Genomic DNA, 18974 nt, shown 5'->3' with positions numbered 1-18974 from the left:
GCTAGAGAACCTGATGTGCACCGTGGGCCATGCTGGGAATTCTAGAGGGCTGAGTTAGCCGATTGGCTCGTGATTGAGTAATGCAGAATTTTCTGTCAATACCCACCTGATCACCTTTGTATCTCTACAGGAGACAGGGCAGAAGGGGCAGAGAATAAAACCAGTGACAAAGCCAACAACAATCAAGGTCTCAACAACCGCAGTGGCGGTGGTAGCAGGGGCAAGAGCCAAAGCAACTCCTCCCTGGAGGGCCAGGCCTTGGAGACCCGGATGAAGCAGCTCTCCCTCCAGTGCTCCAAGGGAAGAGATGGGATTATTGCTGACCTAAAAATGGTGCAGATTGGCTGACACATCCAGGGCTATGGCCCACGTGCAAATCAATATTTATACATGAAACTGGAGAACGTTGTGCCAATAATCATTTAATATATGCCAAATCTTAAGCATCTGCTCTAAACTGCACTAACGAAGTTTCAGTGACCTTGGGGGCTGAAGGATTTCCGTCTGGTAAGAGCTCTTGGGCTGGGCTTACAGGGCAGGGTTGTTGCAGGTGGAATGTGACCAGGGTCACAGCCTTTGCAGAGCAGTCCCTGTAACAGTGCTGAGGAAGCAATAATTAGTTCCGTGAAAGAACCCGAGCCAAGAGGAAGCCTGGAAGCTTGGCCAAACTGGGGACCCCAGCGGGGCGTCTCTTTCCCTTCTGACCCTCAGTTTGGGGAAACTGAGATGTTCTCTCCCACTATATCCCAGAGCATCTAAATATTTTTTTAAAATTCCCCCACACAACAAAAACTCAAATACTCAGAGCACACCTTTTTGACCTAGTGAAGGCTTAAATAAAATGCAAGAATACAGATCATGTCCATTACCTCTGCTGTCCAGAGGTGGCTTTTTAAAAAGCATGTATGCTGGAACATTTATCAAAAACCATTTTCTAGGAAGGCTACCGTGAACTGCACTTTTTCTGGGGGAAAGGTGAACGGCAGTGTGGGGAAGGGGGGATGAGGGTAGCAGGGACAGGTGATAGAAGGGGTTTGTGGCTTTGGGGAGAAGGTTCTATAGCGTAACCTTATCCTTCCAGCCGAGGGGATTTATTCTAAGAGAAGTGCATGTGAAGAATGGTTGCCATTGTTATATCTAGATTGACAAGGTGTTAATTTCCCTGTAGGTTGTAACTTTAAAAATAAATTATTGAAGGTTATGCTGCACTAGTATTCCTTAGAGGAAATTGTCCTTAAAGCTAGAAAAGGGAGTAGGCATGTGTTGGCTAAGGCTGTTAAATAGAAGCAATGGAGTCTGTTATGCTAATAGTGTAAGTGTTAAGACTGCTCTTCCTTGTTTTCATGATTCTGCATATTTAGAGCACTGTATATTATTTGTCCTGTTTTAAGAAAATTTAGCATTTCTAAAAGAAAGCAACCTCCCCATTTCAAGTTGTCTGTTAACTGTCAGAGCTGAGTACTTCAGTCATTTGTATATCTCTTCATACTGTAGTGGTTTCTCCTTTTTTATTGACTGATACAGTATCCCAATTACAAGGTTATTTTGTACTTGTCTCAATACCTTGAGTGTAATAAAAACTGCTTAAGAAAACTGTGTGTGTGACATCAAATTCCAGTGGTTGCGTCTGGCAGCAAGAGCATGGAATGCAGCGGTCTTCTTTCTCATTGTCAGTGCAGGTCCTGAATCATAATTAAGCCCAAAGGTCAAAGTTTGAATTAAAATCCCACTCCTGCCGGAGCAGATCAGGGAGGAGCGTGGCCAGGAAACAGGCAGGTGGCGGCGCCCAGGAGAGGCTCTTGGCCTCTCTGGACAGTGCCATCTCCCAGGGAGCTACAGTCTCTCCCAGAGACTGGTTTAACTGGCTTGTGGTACACTTGGGTGCTGCATTTTTAAAAGCTCCCCAGGTGATTGTAAAGTACTTTACTGATGAGAATTGAATTGGTTATAAGTGACCCTTTCTCCAGGGCCAATGTTGGTGCTGGGCTGTTAATCTGCACATTTCCCATGTCTGCATTTCAACTTAAAAGCATGCTATGGGAAACGTGCAGGAGAAGCCAGTAATCATGAGGGTGTTAAGGTATTTTACCTACCTAATATTTCATCTCAAAGTTCATCAAAGTCCCTTTCACTGTGGGTTGTTTTCTGGTTTCGGTTTCCAGTATCGGGGATTGAACCCACAGCACTTATTACTGAACTATATGAACTATATCCCCAGTCCTTTGAGACAGGGTCCAGAGTTGCTGAGGATGGCCTCCAACTGGGGATCCTCCTGCCTAAACCTCCCAAGTTGCTGGGATTATAGGTGTGCATGGCTGTACTAAGCAGTGTACTTGAGTTACAGTAATCCTATCTTCAGGGTCTGCTCTCACATAAAATCCCCTTGCACCATGGATTCTAATTAATAGTGATAGACTTTCTTGAATTACTGTTAGCAGAACCCATTCTCTGCAACTGAGGCATTGCTTTATTTCCATCCCCTTTTCTGGAGGAAAGAAACACCATTTGGAAAAGCAGCCAGAATTAGGTGACTTAAAATTCCTACCATGTTGCTCAGATACATTGTATAGTCTAATGTTCGGAATCTAATGGATGGTGAATTTCTGGCTCTGCTACCCAGAGTGTTGTACCTTATATTTGTATTTCTCTAAGCACTTCTTGCAGAGACTGGAAATGGGATGGAATTTTCCATAAAATCGTCTACTATTCTTGTCTTTAAGATGACAAAGCCTAGAAAAATCAAGGTACAGTGCTATATCCTCATTGAGGTATTAGGACTTAATCTGGTTTCCTGTCTGTTCCCTTTTCCCATCCCTTTCCATACCACTTGCTTATCTCCTGCACCACAAAGGGATACAAACCACCCTTGGACCTTTCACGTTATCACCTCATGTTTTCACATTTCTAGGTTAAAGTAGTCTGCCCCCACTTCCTGTAGCTCCAGCCTCCTTTCTCTGCAATATCTGACGGTTATGAAAATTCCCTGTTCTCAACTTTACTTTCCCCAGCACCCTTGTTATCACCCTTGTGTGCATTTCCTACTTCTAAAAACATAGTTCCCAAAAATTGATTCTTAGCCATATTGAGTTCATATTTAACTTTTGATTTTTTAAGTGGCCTCAAGTTAACAGCACATTGCCAATTCCAGATCTGAATTTTTCTGGACAATTTTACTTTAAAAAGTATCTTCTGATTCTAAGCATCTGTACACATACTGAAATTAGAAACCTGAGTCATCTTCCATCTCCCTTTAGCAATTCCTAGCTAGTTCTTCTGTTTCAAATCTGTCCCACTGTTGTGATTTAGAATTTCAGAAGGGCCTGGATTATTTCCTCTCCCTATGATCCCTCCCCATCTCCAACTCACCTGATGGTGGTTACCCCTTCCTACAAATACGTCTGTTCATCTGCTTTAATTATAGCCTGCTGCCCAAGATGGAAAGGGGCAGAGGTGCTGAACTGGGCCTCTGGATAGACAGCTTGTGAACCTGGGGTCAGATCTTTAAGCTCTTAGGGCTTATTTCCTCAGTTGTAGGCAGGAAATAATAGTGCCAATACATTAGCCACTGGGAAGATTAACTGCTGGCTACTTGTTATGATCTGCCTCTTGAGTCTTTATCTTCAAGGTTCAAGTTAAAATAATTCTTCGAAGTAAGATTTTTTACAATGATCCTGGCAGAATTACTCCTTCCCTTGTACCACAGAACTCTACTTAGAGCTCTATGGAATTCAACACCATCATATATTAAACTGTTCCATTATAGGTCTCTTCTATAGATTTTCGAGGTTAGGGATTAGGTCAATTCAGTATGCATGCTGCACATGCTCTTTAACACATGAGGTTTAAATCGTGTGTGTTTATAATAAAATGACAGGCACTGTGGCAGATGGCTGTAATTCCAGGTACTCCGAAGCTGAGGTCGGAGGACTGCAATTTCAAGGCTAGCCAGGGCAACGTAGCCAGACCCTGTCTCTGTAGCTCAGTGGTACAGCACTTGCCCAGCACATGTAAGGTCCTGAGTATGGTCCCCTGTACTGTGGGGAAAAAAGTGCTAAAATTGAAATCACAATTATCCGCCACTGAAAATTCTGAAGACTTATTTTCATGCAAATAACCTCTTAGATGTAACACTAGATGAAATAGTCGAGCTCTCTAAACTATCAGTTTCCATGTGTATAAACATTTTATTTCAATTAAAGGCAGTAAAAATACAAAATAAGTTTTGATAATTATAAAGTAGAGACAATGAAAAATCCCACCCTACTAATTTTCAGACCTTTAAAATCTTAAGTATTCTGTTCTGATGGATTTTTATGTAAACACCTGGGAATTTATACAACACTAGTTCTTGGTAATTCACTTTTTCTGAATGCTATAACAACCTGATCACCACATACTAAATTCTCACTTTCTTCAAAGTGCCATTACCACAAGAGTACTGAACTATAGAGCAATTTTAAAAGCCTATACAACCTAATTTGTAATGTCTTCAATCTTAGATTTACTTTCATCAACCTGATAAAATTTTAATAGTGAATATTCCTCAGTTCTCTTTCTACTTCAATGGGAGATGGGTATCTAACAACAGCCTTCATTCTTCAGCCTAAGCATCTTCATGCTAAGCTAATTAGTACTTCTTAAAGCTTTATTCTTTCATAACATCTGGGCAACAACAAACATTTAAAATCAAATGCAAAATCAATCAGTTATAGTGGCATGATTCATTTGGTAATCAGTTGCCCTAGATGTACAGTGGAGTCAACACAAGCAGGTTTAACTCACAACATGCTCTGTAAAAAAGGGAAACATAATATAAATATTTCAGGATATTAAAAAATAGCCTGCCTGCCATTTCCACTCAGTGAGTCTGTCCCTCACTTATCCTGATCTGGTCTATTCTCCCGTCCTCTTAGCAAAGGCATCTCACAGTGATGACTGAGTCTAATCTTTAATCAGATGCATGTTTTTATACAAAGTGGCCTCTAAATGCAAGCCACCTCTATACAAAACCTTTGTAAACAGTACTTCTAGGGGTGATTAAGGTAATCCCAACTATATACAATTCTTACCAAACACCATGACAAGCACCAGATTCTACTGTCACACGTTAGATTTAATCCCATTCTGATTGTTTATCATCCTGAAGATGTATGTCCTCACTTGAAGAGCTGATGTTTGGTAAGTCTAAAATCTGGTAACTGCTGAGAATTCTCCATCACTGAAGTTGTGTTGTCTTGATGGGGATGACACTATTAAAGTCCAAGAAGAAAGGTCCTTCTTGTTTAGGCAGAAAAGTACTGGGAATGATGTTGAAGATCCCAGCAGGTATATTTTCTAATTCCAGGTAGCAAAATCCACACCTATATTCAGGGAATATGAGAATAAGGTTTATAGAAAAAAATGCCACAAAATAAGTATAAATTGAATATAATCCAAATGTTGACATTACCGATAGTCACCACTAGATTTTCTTGAAAAGCCATGGGGACCAGGATCTCCCACCATAGAAACTGTTACAACCTCAAAACCAACACTGTATTGCCTAGTGTTAAAAATGAAAATTACTGTATTAGCAAATAGCTGCAGATACATGATTTAAAGTAATCACACCTAAAGTGCAGATTTACTATCAAATTAAATATATGCTTTCTCAAGCTTCGATAGGAATAAATAGTATTCTGAAACCATGTATACTATTTTTATTCTTACTTATGTAAAGCACCATTTATATTTAATTGAAGCCATAAATACTAAGATTGCTTTGTAAAAGACCACGTTTTTTACCACAGGTTCCCCAGGGAATAATTTAAAACACTGTCATTCAAATTAAAGATGAAAACACTGTTATTGTAATAAGCAGGAAAGAAAGAGCTGGAATAAAGTCTAGGTTTACAGAAATAATTAGCAGATGATAGACATGACATTCCAAATGAGTGGTTAAAGGAATAAGTTAGATGATCTGACAATTTTAGAAAACTGTATCTCAGGTCAAATATACATCTGTGCTGTTTTCTAGAAGCTGACTGCTTCTCTTTTCACATTGAAGTCCAATCCAGCTGGAACTGATTTTTAGATGTGAATGTAAGATGGGGATCTAATCAGTTCTTATAAATGGATACTTAACTATTCCATACTCTTTGTTGAAGATGGTCCTTTCCCTATTCCTCTACAATGCCATCATCATGGTGAATTAAATGTCCACATATGCACAGGTTATTTCTACACTTTCAGTAAGTTCATTTTTAATACAACATCAATTTACAAAGACCATTCATGGCAAACCTTGGTCCTCTTAGTTCAATCAGTAACGGCCCAGTCTTTTCTAGATGGAATTGGTAGATGGGGTTATTTTTGTGAGTCTCTGGAAAATTTCCACATCCTCCAGCACTCTGACCACTCCATTTTCCATTAATCTAATAAAAGAAAAAAGTCCAAAATGGAATGGTGAAGTTCTGTTAAAGACAAAACTCCTTTCTACCTTAAAATTCCACTATGCCTCCACCCCATCTGCAAATTTATTCTTGAATTCTGCTTTAAATGTTCATCCACATGAACTTGCCTAACAACCAAGGTTTGTTATTTTTTCTTTGAAACACTTCTGTCCAGAGACACCTAATGTTGCTCAATGAAGATCTTATGTTCCATCCAAAACTGGATGCTACAGTATTTCCCTTACATTCCAATCAAATGTTTTTATTTCATAATGAATTGTGAAGAAAAATGGAAAAGGGAATTCTGAAAGAAGGCTGAGAGTAAAACTCGAAAGAATTTTCTTACCCGTTTTGATAAAGTGTATGGTGAGGGAATCTTTGAAAAAGTAAAGCTGCAAGCTGAATACACCTAGATCAGAAAAATAAAGCATAGGATTAAAAAACTATTGAGATACTTTATACTTATGAAAAGATCAAGGTGATAATAGGGCTGAGGTTGTGGTTCAGTGGTAGAGCACTTGCCTAGAGGCACTGGGTTTGATCCTCGGCACCACATAAAAATAAAAGGCATCGTGTGCATCTACGACTTTAAAAAAACTGTACGTGTTTAGTGCGGATGCAATGCTTTAAAAATTAGGTAATGTAACAATAAAACTGGAAAACAAAAGTGATTGGTCACCCTCCCCCTTACTATTGAGATAATTTTCTTAAGCTTTGATCGATATTGTGTGTGTCTGTTGTCATACCAAGTCATTAATCTACAGGCAGCCTGGGATCATGTCAGGTTTAATGAACTGGAAAGCTAGGGATCTTGGCTTTCTCTGCCACAAAGGGAAGCAGACAAATCAATCTTTCCAGGCCTCAGCTTTTCCACCTGAAGAATGAAGGAATGGTAGCCTTCCCAATGTCCCTCATCACTAAAAATGTATTCAAATTCAATTACTTTATTTACATCTGGCAAACAAATCCTTATAGAACAAAATTACAAAGGTTATTGTAAAAGTTCAAAGTTTTCTTTTTAAAAGTATTATGTAAACTAAAGGAGTTTTTATTCCTTGCTTTAAAATTGAATTTATTAGTCCAATACACCTGTTATCTTAGGATATTACTATTACTAAAATGAACTATTACTGTGAAAATCTTCCAAGTATAAAACATTGCTTCTCAAAAACATTTTTGACAGGCAGCATCATAATAAATGAATTGCTAAACACAAAAATAGAGAAAAATGAATTTTCAGAAAAAAGTTTTCTTCAGATAATCCCATTTACAAAGCAGAGCACATTATGTACTTTGTTATTGTGTTTTGTCAATGTGCATTGGTTTTACTTACCCGCACTGTGTAATGGATTGTATTCTGCTTTTCATATTGAGAAACCACTAATGTAAAGGTGTGGGTGCCGGGTGTGGTCAGCTTTATCTTTGTCAAATAATGAGGGCTGTTAATTCGAATTCCATCAATATATGGAGGTGGGTCAGCTGCAAACAGACAAGAAGGTTTACAGAACAGAAGACTTTTCTTTCTTTAGTTTTTTGCAATTGTATGGCTGGAAGCAGAAAAAGTAAATACATGAGACATGTTGACAGCCCCTGAATTGATCCACTTTTTATTGATATTAGTAATATTAGTGAATTATGATTTCAATTTAAAACTTTAGTTTCTAACAAGCAAAAGCAATCTTATGGAATATGTTCTATGAGGTACAGTAATCCTTGTTATTTGCTTTGTCTTTAATTTCAATAATTCCTACTATTTGGTCAGTTCATTTTCCTCCAGTAGAGGATTTTATTTTTTGGTACTAAAGACTGAACCCAGGGGCACTTTACTACCAAACTACATCCCAGCCCTTTTTTAAAATTTGTTTTTATTTTGAGGCAGGGTCTTGCCAAGTGCTTAGGGCCTTACTAAGTTGCTAAGGCTGGCCTTGTACTTGTGATCCTCCTGGGATTACTAGGCATGAACCACCACGACCGGTCCTCCAGTAAAGGATTTTTAAAAAATTATTTTGTTTTAGTTGTAGGTGGACACAATACCTTTATTTTATTTTTATGTGGTGCTGAGGATGGAACCAGGGTCTCACATGCTAGGCGAGTGCTCTACCACTGAGCCACAATCCCAGCCCCCATAGAGGATTTTAAAGTCAGCATTAGCTACTCTTTTTCTTTTGAGGTGAAAGAATTTTAAAGATACAAAAAAATAAGTACATTAAAAAAAAAATCTATATTCCCCATGACTTAGAATTAACATTTTTGGAAGTCTCTTTCTTAAAAGTTTCTTTATTAAACAAAATCACTTTTAACAACCACCCTTAAACTCCCTCCTGCTGATGGATTTGGTGGTATCTTTTCAGATTTTCATACATACAAATATTCTATACTAAAAATGAACAATTGTTTTCTATGTAAGTACATCTTGAGCATCCCTAATCCCTAAGTCCTATGGATTTCAGAGCATTTCAGATTTTCAGATTAGGAATATTACAAATACTGAAACACTTCTGGTCCCTAGCATTCTGGATTAAATGATATTCAAACTGAATAGGTCTTGTTTCATCTTACATTTTTTCTTTCAATGTTATGATCTACACTGTTCTATACAGAGTTTACTACTTTTAACTGCCCATATAATATTCCATCATACAAATAAGAAACATTAATTGGTACCATATTAAGAAAATCTGAGATATTCAGATTTGTTTTCAATTATGTTATTACAAACAATGCCATATGGTATTCTCTAGGAGTCTCATTAATCAAGCCTGACAAATCATTTTAGGTGTATTAATTACTATATATCACAGTACCAATGCTATATATCACCTAGTTTATCTAGAGACAGTAAATATTTGTAATATGCTGTATTCAAAAAACCAAACATTTTAGTATCTCAGATAAGTCTCTAATACTTAGAGGTGGTGTGATCTTGTGAGAAAAGAATGGGCACATCTGTGATCCTGGACAAGGTTTTTAACCTATGTCTCAGTTCATTCTTCTCTCAATGGGGAACAAAGCTTGTCTTATTTATTTCAAAGTGTTGTGATGAAAATAAAACCATAAAACTGAAAGTACTCTGAAAAAGTATAATCACTATAATTAAAAGAGGGTGCACTGTTTAAAAAAAATCTAATCATCTTTACTTTTTAAAGTAAAAATAACAAAGTATTTAAAATTGAAAAACCATACAACATTTTTATACTAGGAATACATGCATGATATTTACTTTATAACCAACATGAAAAATAGCTAGTTTAACCTGGTATTTTTCACTGGGCCTACTGTGGTGCCATAACCACTCCAGAACCCAGGGAGTATTAACTAAGAAGACTCTGCGTCCCCTCAACACAGTACGAGGGAGAAGACTGCCATATCTTCCCGTAATTAAACAAAATACTACTCAAAACCACTTCTGGTCCCATCTCCCCCATCACTACCCTATCTTTGCAAAGCCACCTTGAAAGAACTGTCAACAACTGCTCCTCCTCTTCAATCCATCCACTTGGGCTTTTAGCTCCACCTCTCAACAGCACCTGCTCTTGTCAGGGTCAACAATGACTGCCTGGATGCTGTCTCATCTCCAACCTAAAGTTATATGACCTCTCAAACAGGAACAGATGCAGTTGTCCATTCTTCCTTTTGAAATATTTTCTTTGCTTGGGTTATATCAAACCTCTCTGTTTCATCAGGCACTCTGTTCAAATTCTTTTACTGTCACCTGTTCCTCTGCTCAACCTCAAGATGTGTGAGAACCCAGGGGTCAGGTCCCGGTGTTCAACTCTATTTATAACTGTCTCTGAAAATGTTGATTATACAGTCCTGTCTTCAAAGGTCATTTATATGCCCCTGACTCCTCAATCTGTACTTCTCAGCTTAACCTTACACCTCAGACCTTGACTCAAAAATCCAACTGCTCAAGCTAGGGTTGGAGCTCAGTGGCAGAGCATTTGCCTAGTACATGTGAGGCACTGGGCTCGATTCTCAGCACCACATATAAATAAATAAAGGTATAGCATCCACCTACAACTAAAAATATATTATTTTTAAATCTAACTATTCACTCAAATTTAACAAAAAAGTGGAATCATCCTTGATTCCTCTGCTCCAAACATCAGCTCAGGTCCTGACAATGCTACACTTACCACCCCAAGCTCAAACCACCATAATTTTTCACATAAAATTGCCTAATTGGTTTCCTTTTTTTTTTTTTTTTTTGCTTTTTCCAATATGAATGATAAGAATATTGTTTAAAAACAAAATTAGATCATGTCATTTCCTGATTAAGACCCTTCAATCGCTTTTCTGTGGCTTTACAGAACCTCACATGATCTGACCTCTGCATACCTTTCTGACCCGATACCACACTGACCCACGTTTTCACCCTGTTCCTAAATCACACCAGTAAGTCCTTGTGCACTTGCTGTTCCCTCTGCTTATAATGCTTTTCCAAATTTCTGCATGACTGATTTCTGTCATTCAGAATTCCTCTTATGCCTTTTCAAAGAGGCCCTGCATGACCACTCAACTCAAGGAACCAACCAGTTACTAACACATTTAGTTCTTTACACACAAGTACCTGATTCCTTTTCTTATTATCTTCCTCCCCAACTACGACATAAATTCAATGAGCAGGGTCCTGTTCTGTTCATCAGTGCTGCTCACAGCCTTAAAACAGTTCTTTTTATCACTTAGTAAGTACAGTTTTTCTGAATGTAAAGCAGTTTTATGCAATACGTGAAATGCCTCAGGAGCCCTTTGTATGAAAAGATGCCTTTTGCCTGGCAAGATGGGAAAAGTGATCACACCATGACATTGAGGTGGGATCCTAACCACGTTCACCAAGCAGAATAGCTGGTAAGGAGCATGTGGGCAGAGAGCAGGGAGGAGTGACTCTTACAGAAGACACTGGCAGGATGGGGCAGCAAGGGCATGGTGTGTTCAGGAGTAGTGAGGACACAAAGGCTGGGCAGGAAATACAGATGACAGGCATATTAAGGCCAGAATATAAAAAGCCCTCTACTCCATGCTGAACAGCTCAGCTTTGTATCCCACAGTTCATGGAAAACCACAGAACTTTTGTTCAAAGACAAAGGCATGATTTAAGTATCAGATACAAAAGTCTGATGGCAATATGTAAAAATACAAAAGTCCCAAATTTTGGGGGTCTCTAAATTAAATACAAATCAAAACACAGCAACCTAAAACCCACCCATTTGCACAAGTGGTTTTTATTAGCCTATCAACATAATTAAGAATTTCTACGTATCATCTACATAAACTTGTCATTTTTCATTTTAATCATGTAAATAAAATGCTTAGCTAATACACATACCTGGGTAATAAACTTTTTTCCCATCAGTCTTGTATACAACCATTGTGATAAATTCTCGATTATTTGCAAAATCATCCTAAAAAATCACAAAAAATCCAATGTGGTTAAGGAAACGGGGCTCAAAATGGTCTTAACATTTAAAAAAAGAAAAGAGCAATTCTTTCAGCTATTTATAAAAAGCACAATTTTTCTAAACCAAACTGTCATTTCAACAAATGACCATACTATAAAATGAAGTATAAGGTAAAATTCTAAGGTATTAAGATTATTAAAATTAGCCATTTTAGAATCAGGACCAATGATTCAATATTTCCAAACCCCCTTTAACACATTTGTAGGTGAACATTTATAATATCTAAAATGTGTATAATCAACCCCCAAATCCTCACTTAAGAACATACATTTCTTTCATATTTTTCTTCGGGGATGATTTTTGAACAATATTTCAAGTGTATCATTATAAAGTATAATTTACCTCAGACGAAAATATTCATTTATCTGAGAAGACGAATTTCAGTGAAACAGGCTGGTAATCAAATTATGTATTAATGATTCAATTCTACTTAAAGGAATTTCAGTATGGAATATCATGAGAAGGGTATCAGTACCTTGTCTGTTATGTGTCTACTAAGCAACACCCAAATTGCAGCACCCCCTTGTGGACACTGCACCTCCAGTTTGTACTGGGGGTTGTTGGCCAGGCTATAGGCATCTTTCACAGGTCCTTGCTTAGCATCCCAAGTACTAAAAGATAAAGTAAACAAGGAAGAAAACAGATTAAATTTATCACAGAGCTAAAATATAACACTACTTTAAAAAGTACTGTGTTTCAAATACAATTAAGCTATCAGGTTCTTTGGTTTTATTCTTATTTACAATTTTTGGCATAACCAAGAAATAAAACAACTGTTACAAAGTACTCATCAGTGGACATGAAAAAAGTAGTCCTCCTGAATTAACAATTAATTTCAAATTTAAACAGTATAAAATACTCTGAAATGTGTAAAAGTTACCTGTGAATACATGTTGATTCTTTAAAAAGCCCTGGATTCCAACTTAAATAAATCACATCATAATATTGGCAGAGATCATCCCAGGAAATCCAAAATATTCCTGAAAACCAATGTCTTTGTTAATCTAAATATATCTTAATGATATATGACTTAAATCAGCTACATTTAAATCAGGTACATTTCACCTTGTTAAAGCATGTTCTCAGCCGAGTGTGGTGGTACACACCTGCAACCTCAGCTACTTGGGAGACTGACAGTAGAATCACAAACTCAAGGCCATCATGGGCAACTAAGGGGGACTCTGCCTCAAAATAATAAAAAAAAAAAGAAAGAAAGAAAAAGAACTGGGGTATAGCTCAGTGGTAGAGTACTTGCCTAGCATGCATGATGCCCTGGGTTAGTACTGGGAAAAAAAATTTTTTTAATAAATAAAAATAAAAAAGACATATTTACCATTATCTATTTTCTGAGCTGTTCGAGGATCAAAGTTTAAATACTTTTGCAACTCTGGAGTCCAGTTTTTTATATCATTTTCACTGTACCTTCCTTTCCAACGTAAATGGCTCCAAGGATTTTTCAATTGGATAAATCGCAGTCCCTGTATTTAAAAAGGGAGATAACATTAAGTTGCAAAACAAGTCAAGAATACTATTAGCTATACCATTCTCTGAATAGGATGAATTTTGAGTATTAATTTTTTCCCTTCAAATTAACATTTTCATATCACATATCTGATCAAAATTGTAAATAATTAACTTCCTAAAGCTATAGAGTAGTCACCAGCCACACATTATTTAAATTTAAATTGAGTAAAATTTAAAAAATCAGGGTGGGGTTGTGGCTCAATGGTAGAGTGCTTGCCTAGCATGAGTGAGGCAATGAGTTCGATCCTCAGCACATTAAAAAAAAAAAAAAGGTATTTTAAATTTTTTTTAAAAAACAGTTCCTTAGTCATATTAACCACATTTCAAACGTTCAGTGACCATGTGTACGTAGAAGCTCAGACACTAGACAGCATAGAGAAAATTTCCATCACTGCAGGACATTCCACTGGAAAGTGATCCCTCAGAGCATCACTTCCTGCCTTTTCAAAGCCCTCTCTACTCTAGCCCCCTCTGTTTTCCAGTACTCTCATCTCATGTCACTTTGAATCTATTCTAGTCTTTACTCTCATAAGCCTACAAATAATTATAAATTTGTCTCTAATTAGCTCATTCTGTTTTCCTTTGCTGAAGGCCTTTTCCAAGCCCTTTCTCTCAGTGAAGACTGAGCAGCAAAAAAGAACAACGAACATCAACTCGGGAATTAGAATAAAAAGGGACCAAATGCCAGCTCTATAGGTGTATGGGCTCTGGGTGGGTCACTTGCGTTCTAAGCATTTATTTACTCATATGTAAAATGAGGATTATGACATGCCCCTAGAAGACTGCTGTGAGGATTAAAGGAGATATTAATGCAAACTATCTGGAACTTAAGTTTTCTTTTAATTATTATTGCTCCTCTATACTTTCTAGTTCTGACAATCTATATTACATTAATTTCAAAGTGTATTATATTGCTTCCTACTTGTACAAGTACAGACATTTTCAATGAGATCATAAATTCTGAAATGGTGACACTATTATCATTATTATTTTTGGTACTGGGGATTGAACCCAGGGGCACTTAAACATTGAGCTACACCCTCAATCCCTATTATCCTTTTTCAGAAGTTTCCACTGAGTTTATGGTAGAGTGTTAAAGTATGGTAAATGTTCCATAAATACTGGGTTTATCTACAGAGTTAGTTACTCTGAAAATAAAAGAGTTGATAATTCCAAAAGTACCAAGGAGTCCACTAGGAAATTGTGCATTTTTCTAATAATGTCCTAAATCAAACTGATTGGGGGCATTTAAAATAAAAAAAAATTGAAAACTCACATTTCTTTGTTATTCTAAATGATGGCAAATTGTGGAGTGGAGTAGATGTGATTTCCAGACACGAGTGATACTCATTTTTCTCTCATTTTTCTCAGGCTATATTCCCTAGAAGCTTCAATAATACAATTATTTTCTCAATTTCTTCACCACCACCTGTGCCTCACTACACATCAGTTAACAGACACTCAACTCTAACTCTTCTTTCATAAACCTCATTCTGAATAAGCAGGAAATCTCCATTATTTCAGGACTATTGATTCCTGAAAGAGGAACACAAAGGAAAAGAAACTTCTACTAAGCTTTTCAGAGACAGCTTCCAGGCATCAGGGACATTCAAGGACATATGGCTGTAGATTTTTAATGCTAAGTAGAGAACCAGCAATTCAAAGGGTCCCAAATAGGGGAAGAATTGCTAAAGAATATTTTTTAAAAAATCTGGTTTATGTTCAAACATCCCATTTCCATGGTTACTTCCAAGTTGCAGAAATGGAAAAGCCCTGTAAAGTTTCAGAAATCCCAAAAAGACTTGTCTGGATTAAAAGACAGCAGTCTGAACCAGAGATGTACCTCAACAGACAACTATTTATAAAACATTATCTCTAGGAGAAGATACAAAAATGACCCAAAGGGAAGATGGCTGAGACTAAAATGAAGATCTCAGGATATGTAAGCATGTTAAAAGCAAACAAAAAGAGTTATAACTTTATGGAAGTATTAATAAATATTAGTAAAAAAAATCTTATTAGGTAAAGAAAGTCACAAATGAGTTAAGATCATGGGTGGCTTTAGTCTAAGACCAAGTCTACCTTCCAAAAAGAGGTTATAGAGATAAATATCTGATGATATCTATGTGATAGACATGAACTTTTTTTGTGTGTGTGTGATACTAGGGATTGAATCCAGGGTTGTCCTACCACTGAGCTTCATCCCCAGCCCTTTTACCAACTTCATTTTGTCACAGGGTCCCACTAAGTTGCCCAGGTTGGTCTCAAAACTTGCCATCCTCCAGCCTCATCCTCCTGAGTAGCTAGGATTACAGGTGTGTGCCACCACACCAAGCATGGAAATATTTTAAAGCGATATTAGATGACTCAACAATATAGAATAAAATCAACCAGAAAACATCTAAAAAGATTAGGAGGCTAAGGCAAGAATAGCACAAGTTTGAGGTCAGATCGGGCAACTTTATGAAACTGTCCAAAATAAAATTTTAAAATGGCTGGGAGTATAGCTCAGTGCTAGAGCCTTAAGCCACGTGCCAAGCCCCTGGGTTCAACACCCAATACTGGGCGGGGGAGAAGGGTGGAGAGAAATCCAGGAAACTTCAAATATATATCCAATGAAAGAATACTGCGAAAAACCCATAAATTTTAATACACATGAAGAAGATCTTAGGCAAAAATTAACACTGACTAAACAAAGAGCTCATGTAAACAAAAGGAAATTGGGGCCAACTCCACAGAGCGCAATACCTGTTCAAGCTGGTTAATGTTTTTGATAGTAACTTTCACAGCACTGCAGTGTAAACATGAACATTATCAGTGAAGAAACCTGTCCTGGGACCACAGTTCTCCAGGTGCATATGCTGAGTAAAATGCCTCAATCTTTAGAGAATCACTGCCATAAGGAACAGATACCATGTAACTCATGCTACTTGTTTTTAACTAGAAAAGCAATTCACTGACATTCCTACCTACCACATTCAGCAGTTTTTTTAGGAACCTGTTTTCAGGTCAGACCACAGGTTCCTATTTTTCTCATAAATGTTACCTAGTGTCCTTTGGACAAGCAGAATAAATCATATTATATTCAAAGTAAAAGATATATCTTCACAGGAATCTTCCTCAAATTCAAGCTTATTTTCCCACTGATTTGTTTCATTATCTAAACTTAAAAATATTCACCTGCCATTATCTCACTACATGGTCATTCACCAATACCTACCTATCTCACAGGATGTTCTAACGAAAGACACATCTGATAGTACTGAACAATAACAATAACAACTGTTATTGACAGTATTTAACTCGTGTATGTGGTGAATTCCAATCCTAAGAAAAGCACAAACCTCTCAGTTTATTTAGTTTCACATAAACTTTGATATTCTTAGCCAATTTTAATCTCACTTTTGAAGAAAAACATGATTTTATTAACAGAGCTGAAAAATTCCTGTTGCCTAGTGATTTCTAGCCATCACAATATCACAGTGAATATACTGTTGATGTGTTTGCAACTAAGAAAGTTGACAGGTTCATGTTACACCAAAATACGTAAATAACAGTTATCACTGTTCAGGCTATGTCTACATCTTTAATTGTGATGCCAGTGTAGACAGATGTACTGTGCTGCCAACTGCATAATAGTACATACAGTTATGTGCAGTACGTAATACTTGATAATAATGACTGCTACTGATTTATGTATTTACTACATTTCTATCATTATTTTAGAGTGTACCTCTGCTTACTAAAATAACGTTTATGCCATGTTAGGCTGCAGTGGCCTTATGCATCTTGTATTTACCTCATCTCTCAATGGCATCATTTTCTCTCAAAAACTAAATCATTATGGTATGTTGTTCATCATGGCCCTAGGAACCACAAGCTGTAAGACGCATGCACACAAGCACAATAGCGTAGCAGTAAGCAATACCTTCTAGGTTTGTGTACAATGATATCTGCATAACAATGACATCAACTAACAACAAATGTCTCCAATTGTATCTCTCATCCTTAAGTGAGCTATGATGGTAGTTCTATGTGCTCCATTAGAAATACCAGTCTAATTAACACATAGGGGCACTCTGTTGACTGATCTGATCACTACTATTTTCTATTATTAATGAAGCCTCCTTCATAATCTCTGTATTTTTCTCCTGCATACAATTGATCAAATTTTCAGTTAAAAATAACAATCTGAGAAGTAACAAAGGCACACATGCCCAACACCTTAGCCTCAGAATATTCTGTGACAAAGGATCTGAAAGGCCTGATGGCATGCAAGGACCCCAGGAAAGAGAACTGCTTGCTCACACAAACCCACTGCTACGTGTCCTAGTCCCAAGAATCCTCCTTATTCTTCCTCCCTTCACAAATATTTTTTCAGCTCAAGCTTATCCCTGCAACTGACCTAAACACCAACATGCAATCTGGAACCCTGGGGGCTGCCTTGTGTTCACCTCAACCTTGATACTTGCACAGAAAAGAAAAAGGTGTAACCAGTTTTTGCTATCAATATCTGTGCTGTCAATTCTCATTTCCCACCTTTAATTTCATAATTCCCAATGGTCAAGTTAATAGGTGGAATGGTTTAAAAACTCCACCTAAGCCTTGATTTGTCAGTATCCAAAAGTCTGATGATCACTGGGATCCTTGCAATGTCTTACCAAATAAGAAGATAAGAGAAAAAAATTTAAGGCAAAACCTTGAACTCTCTAATATCCAAAACAGCATAAGCATGTGTGGGAACCAGGCCCCATTTCTCTCCTTCGGCTTCAGTCATCATTCCAGTTGATGCAGTAATGAGGACATCACCTTTATGAAATCTAGAATGATCCCAAAAAGACAAGAAATTAAAGGATAACACATTTAGAATTTCAGATCATTCCATCTTTCCCTTTAGTTTAGTGGCTTGCATGGAAATTTCTACAAATGTGAGATCTTTTAAAAAATGGGCTATCCCAGGGCTGGGGAGATAGCTCAGTCAGTAGAGTGCTTGCCTTGCAAACACTAAGGCCCTGGGTTCGATCCCCAGCACCGCAAAAAAAAAAAAAAAAAAAAAGGGCTATCCCTACCACCCCTGAGAAACCTTCAACAAGAAAACATTTTTAAGTCACAGTATGTCAAATACATTATATATATATTTTTTATTTTCAAGACAACATTTTTCAGGCAAAAACTTGAACAATAAAGAAAAGTAAATGCTAAATTTTCAGTTTACAAATAAGGATGAAGTTGTGAAATACTAAACGTACTTCCCCACAACAGTTACCACTTTATCAAATCACTGAGCTGTATAGTTTGCTAGTGAATGTGTATTTACTGTTTGGACAATGCTCCAGTTCCTACATGTAGATTATCCACTTACAGCTTAAATTCTCAGACTTTTCTTTTCCCTTGAATTGGTAAGTATTCAGTAAGTGCAAAATAATTTTTCCATGTTATATGTCTCAGATTCATATATTTTGGATTATCTACAATTTGGATTAACTAATTATCACTGAGGATAATTCAGGGCTGACTGTAGCAAGCACATAAAGTGAAGTCTATTTTTAAAATAATTTCC

At 37.1% G+C, this 18974-nt stretch overlaps 2 protein-coding genes across 3 annotated transcripts in view; one reads left to right on the top strand and one right to left on the bottom strand.

Moving 5' to 3' along the window:
• Window positions 1-1605, top strand: part of Sh3bp5 (SH3 domain binding protein 5) — a 73869-nt gene extending 72264 nt beyond the window's left edge. The window contains exon 9 of the mRNA XM_047531891.1: window positions 131-1605. Coding sequence (XP_047387847.1) covers window positions 131-348 — 218 coding nt within the window. The 3' untranslated portion in view covers window positions 349-1605. The remainder of the gene's footprint in view (window positions 1-130) is intronic.
• Window positions 1606-4164: 2559 nt separating this feature from the next.
• Capn7 (calpain 7) overlaps window positions 4165-18974 on the bottom strand; it is a 39646-nt gene continuing 24836 nt past the window's right edge. Inside the window, exons 12-21 of one of the 2 annotated variants that reach the window (XM_047531409.1) lie at window positions 18114-18234; window positions 13224-13368; window positions 12771-12870; window positions 12366-12501; window positions 11758-11833; window positions 7765-7910; window positions 6778-6840; window positions 6283-6413; window positions 5450-5542; window positions 4165-5360 (exon numbers count right to left, since the gene is read on the bottom strand). In XM_047531409.1, coding sequence (XP_047387365.1) covers window positions 5216-5360; window positions 5450-5542; window positions 6283-6413; window positions 6778-6840; window positions 7765-7910; window positions 11758-11833; window positions 12366-12501; window positions 12771-12870; window positions 13224-13368; window positions 18114-18234 — 1156 coding nt within the window. In that variant the 3' untranslated portion in view covers window positions 4165-5215. The remainder of the gene's footprint in view (window positions 5361-5449; window positions 5543-6282; window positions 6414-6777; window positions 6841-7764; window positions 7911-11757; window positions 11834-12365; window positions 12502-12770; window positions 12871-13223; window positions 13369-18113; window positions 18235-18974) is intronic. The other variant, XM_047531410.1, reaches the window with a different exon arrangement.

Source organism: Sciurus carolinensis, chromosome 17 (genome assembly GCF_902686445.1).
Source record: "Sciurus carolinensis chromosome 17, mSciCar1.2, whole genome shotgun sequence".
NCBI classification, from domain to species: Eukaryota; Metazoa; Chordata; class Mammalia; order Rodentia; family Sciuridae; genus Sciurus; species Sciurus carolinensis.
The sequence above is the reverse complement of the archived record's forward strand: the minus strand, read 5'-3'. Positions and strand labels throughout refer to the sequence as shown.